Below are 4,360 nucleotides of genomic sequence, written 5' to 3' on the forward strand. Positions count from 1 at the left end.
TTCAGCAGAGGGAAGGACAGAGCCCGGGGATCGGCGCTGGGCATGACCATGGGGACGGGGACGGGCCCGATGGGGAAGGGGAGCCGGGGGGTCAGGGATGGGCTGGGCTGGAATGCCGTCAGCATGAAATCTGTCTGAGAAAGAAAAGCAGGGCAGGAGGGAAAGGCTGGTTAGTGAGAGCGCCTGGGAGCAGAGCTGAGCGCCCTCCTCTGCAGGCAGCGAGGTGGGAACTGCAGGCACAGGCAGCTGGAAAGGGAAGGAGACCCTTCCCTTCCTCTCTGGTAAGCCCAGACAGGGAATGGGCCACCCCACACATGCCCAGCACCAGGCAGGCTGTGCCAGGGCCTGGCAGCACCACGCTGTGGGGCTGGAGAGGCACTCACTTCTGAAGGTGGAGGAGGCAGCGTTGGTGTCGGGATCTGGGGGAGGCTGCTCAGCTTCGTGCCATTCCTCACCATCTGGATGTGGTCGTTGAACTGATCCTGGCAGAGAGGGAAGAAAATAGACACATTTATCAAACCTGAGCAAGTTTGGGGCACCTAAACCAGGGGGTGGCAGGCCCTGAAGAGGCACAGTTTGGCTCCCCAGAATGGAGGGAGCTGAAGGGAGGAACACTGTGTATGTGAAGGGCTGCTCACTGTGTGTGTGAAGAACTGCTCACTGCTAGGCTGGGAGAGGTCAGCAGGAACTTACTCGGACACTCTGCTTGGTCATACGTATCCTGTTCAGCCTCATCTCCCACTCCTGCTTTGGCCTCATGGTCTCCAGCGTGGGCGGCGCAGACCTGCAAGCACAGCTGAACTTTCCCACTTGCAACTGTGCTCTCACTGCCTGCGAAGGGGGAACAGCAGCCCCCACACCCGCCTGGCTTCCCCTCCTCCAGAGGGCTGGGAAGGGCTCACCCCCAGGTGAGGCACCCCACAAGGGAGAGGGACTGACCTGGGGCACACACAGGGACACTGGGATGAACAGTGACAGGGGACAAGCACAGCCCCACACACCCTTGCTGTGGGACATTACTGAATCACACTGATCCAGCAAGAAAACCACAGGAAATCCTGAACTATGCCAGTCCAACCTCCAATGTAAGCAGAGGAAGAGGAGATGGGACACAGGGACACCTGAGTGACCCTCCCTGCCACTTCTGACACACCACAGACTTACTTGAGGTAGGTGAGGTGTAGCTCTGCTTCTTTTTCTGCTTCTTCTAGTTTCAACACCAGCAGCTCCTTCCGGCTCTCCAGGGACAGGATCTAAGGAGAGAGGCTCAGTTTTTGTACTCCCATTTCTTGCTGCCAGCCCAGGCACTGGGCACGGCTCCCTGCTAATGCTCCCTGCACTCACACGTGTTCATCCTTCCTCTTATCCCAGAGTGGGACTTGGCCTTGCTCCCAATCTCACAGCACTGTCCATCACCCAGCTGGAGCCTCAAACCAACCACTCTGCAGGGAAGGAGTCACCTGCTCACCTCTGCTTTCCAGGCCCGCTCTGTCTCCTCAAGAATGTTCCTGTTGATTTCATTGTGCTGGTTCTTCAGCTTGTCCAGCTCCATCTCCCACAGCTGCCTGCACACAGAACAGAGCAGAACGAGTCCCCTCAGGCTCAGGCACTGGAATGGCACCACAGGATGGATCCCAGGAGCTCTGGATGGGCTGGAACATGGAAGATCAGCAGTCTCCAGCCCGTGACACCAGCCCCAGCTCCCTGGGCTGCGAGAGTCACTGTCCCAGCAGTGAGCTGCTCCAGAGCACACAAACAAGCAGCGTGCAAAGACACTGGGCCAAACGAGGGGAGTTCCCCTCAGCAAAATTCAGTCCAACCCCAGGGAAGACCTGAACCAGGAATCAACACGAGCAGCTATGTTGTTCTGATCCTGGAGAAGTTTAAAGCTGGGCATTTCCACCTGTGCTTTGGGAACACCTGGAGCATCCCTGCCCAGGGTTAAATACCCAGAGTTTAGTGTAGCTGGACAGCTGTGGGGAACAGACAGGGACATCAGTCTGCCCTAATTCTGGGGAGCTGAAGTTCAGTCAGAAGTAGCAGTTACAAGCTGAGTCAATCCACCAAGCACAAACTCTAATCTTGTGGGATCTTTATGTCACAAGTATCCAGGAGTCTGCTTGTGACTGGGATCAAGGAAGATTTAATCCAGAGCCCTGATGCTGAAAGAGGACATAAAACCTCTCGGGCACGTAACTGGCCAGCACTGCTGGCTCATTGCCTCTGCTCTGTCCCAGCCAAAGCACCGGATTCACTCTGAGGCACAATGACAGGAAGGAACAGTGCTCTGGGCAGCACTAACCAGGTGAGGGATAAGAGCCTTACTTCTCATCAGACTGCTCTGCAATCAGAGAGGCAATCTTGTTTTCCTTCTCCTCCTGCTCCTTCAGCAACCTGCACGGGAGAAAAGGGACAGCACAGCTGGAATCCCAAGGGAGCAGGGCCCACATTCAAACATCCCCAGGCCCAACCCCACACCACGGGCTGGGGGTGGCTCCCTGCAATGTGTGTGGGAAAACAGCCGCCACCAAGAGCCTCTGGAGCACAAATCCTGCTGTCTCATGACACTGCACAAAGGCTGTGGCACAGAACCAGGCTGGCTGCAGGCAGCTGAGCTGCTCTCCCAGCACGTGCTCTGCCACAGTCACCTGGGGGAAAAGGGCTGAGCACTCGGAGCCATCACTGGAGGAGTTTTACCCAAAAACATCACCAAGCCCTCAGAATAAAAACCAGATCTCTGTGACATAATGGAATGGCCCCATAAAAATGCCAATTCAAATATAGGGCCTATCCTAAATTCATCCATGTACAGGTGTGACCTAAGTACTCGCTGCTTCCTAAAAGTTTAAAGCTCTTTGCTCCATCAGGTTTATATCACAGTTAAGCAACATTTTCTTCCCCAAAAATAAACACTTTCTTTTCTGTACAAATACCTTCTGCCTTTCTCACAGAGTTTCTCAATTTCAGCTTTGAGATCCTGCTCTTTCTGCAGGAATTCTTTCTTTTCTTTCTCCATCTTTTTCTTAGTCTCTTCTCGCTTGATCGTAACATCCTGAATGGCTTTCAGGATCTCCTGGAGTAAAAGAAGCATCACAAAGACACAGAGCAAAATTACCAAGTAATGGTTTTTTGATTTAAAATATGTTATTTTTCTGTATTAACTGACTAAGGAGATTACACAGCAAACTCTTTCTTTTTAGCAGATCCACTCAAGATATAAATTGGTTATTATGAGGAAACTCAGGAGACTGATGCTCTGGACTGCAGGTTGTTCTGCCTCTTCATAAAGACTTTAAAATTAATTACAGGGCAGGTTAAACAAAAGCAGTTCTTCACCAAATACCTGGTGGTTTTTCATCTCCTCTTCCCTCCGCTGCTGGAGCTGCTTAAGCTGGACCTGCAGCTGATTCTCCACCTGCCTCTGTTTGTCCAACACCTCCTGGTAGCGCTCCTTCAGCAAGGCCCTCTCGGACATCATCTTGTCCTGCAGTGGAGAGCAAAGCTCCTCTGTAACAAGGACAGCCTGTAACAGACTTCAAGGCTGATATTTGATGGACTTGGAGCTCTTTTCCAACTGCAATGATTCTGTGATTCTATTTTGACAGGAATAAAGTGGGAAGAACAGCTCCAGCTCCTGTGCCTGGGAGTGTGAGCAGCAGAGCCTGAGCACAGGGCTTTGACACCCACCAGGTTCTTCTCGATGTCCTGGTCCGTGTTCACGTCTGCATCGGCCGCCTTGAAGTCGGTCTGTGAAGGAACATGATTGAGATCAGCCCCTGCAGCGACCAGAGAGGGACTCCAGGCCCTCCCTGGGCACCTGCTCCAGTGCTCTGCCACCCTCCACAGAAAGGAGTTCTCTGTCATATTGTGATGAAACTTATTTTAGTTTATGGCCATTGTTCCTCATGCTATGGCTGCGCACCAACAAAAAGAAGCCAGCACCATCCTCTGACACCCCTTGGAGATATTTATATGCATTAATGGGATCCCCTCCCAGACTTATCCAGACCAACCAGGCCCAGCTCCTGCAGCCTCTCCGTATAAGAGACATGCTCCAAACCCCTCATCATCTTCACAGCCTCCGCTGCACCCTTCTTCACTAGCTCCTTCTCTTTCTTGTACTGAGCAGCCCAGACCTGAACGCAGCACTCCAGATGTTGCCTCATTAGAGTCAAATTTTAATTAAAGATTAACTAAAATTCAAGCAGAGGACCGGGCACACAGCAGCGCTACAGATGCGTTTTACCCTTCAGTCACGGTTTATTCAGTTCTTTGTCCTCTGGGTTCCACAGGAGCCTTGCAGGGCCCTGGCCCCGGGGAGCTGCACCCACCTGCACCGCGATGTTCTGCGACGGCCGGG

At 52.9% G+C, this 4,360-nt stretch overlaps 1 protein-coding gene across 1 annotated transcript in view; it reads right to left on the reverse strand.

Annotated features, from left to right (window-relative positions):
* The window catches only part of RNF214 (ring finger protein 214), a 6,728-nt gene extending 2,374 nt beyond the window's left edge, over positions 1-4,354 (reverse strand). The window contains 11 exon segments of the mRNA XM_031062402.1: positions 1-2; positions 4-134; positions 384-482; positions 694-796; positions 1,165-1,253; positions 1,469-1,565; positions 2,326-2,394; positions 2,934-3,073; positions 3,344-3,484; positions 3,688-3,747; positions 4,332-4,354. The exon segment at positions 1-2 is cut by the window's left edge and continues 133 nt beyond it. Of these exon segments, the coding sequence (XP_030918262.1) occupies positions 1-2; positions 4-134; positions 384-482; positions 694-796; positions 1,165-1,253; positions 1,469-1,565; positions 2,326-2,394; positions 2,934-3,073; positions 3,344-3,478 (865 nt within the window). The 5' untranslated portion in view covers positions 3,479-3,484; positions 3,688-3,747; positions 4,332-4,354.
* Positions 4,355-4,360: the final 6 nt, after the last annotated feature.

This window comes from Geospiza fortis, unplaced genomic scaffold (genome assembly GCF_000277835.1).
Source record: "Geospiza fortis unplaced genomic scaffold, GeoFor_1.0 scaffold183, whole genome shotgun sequence".
Classification (NCBI taxonomy): Eukaryota; Metazoa; Chordata; class Aves; order Passeriformes; family Thraupidae; genus Geospiza; species Geospiza fortis.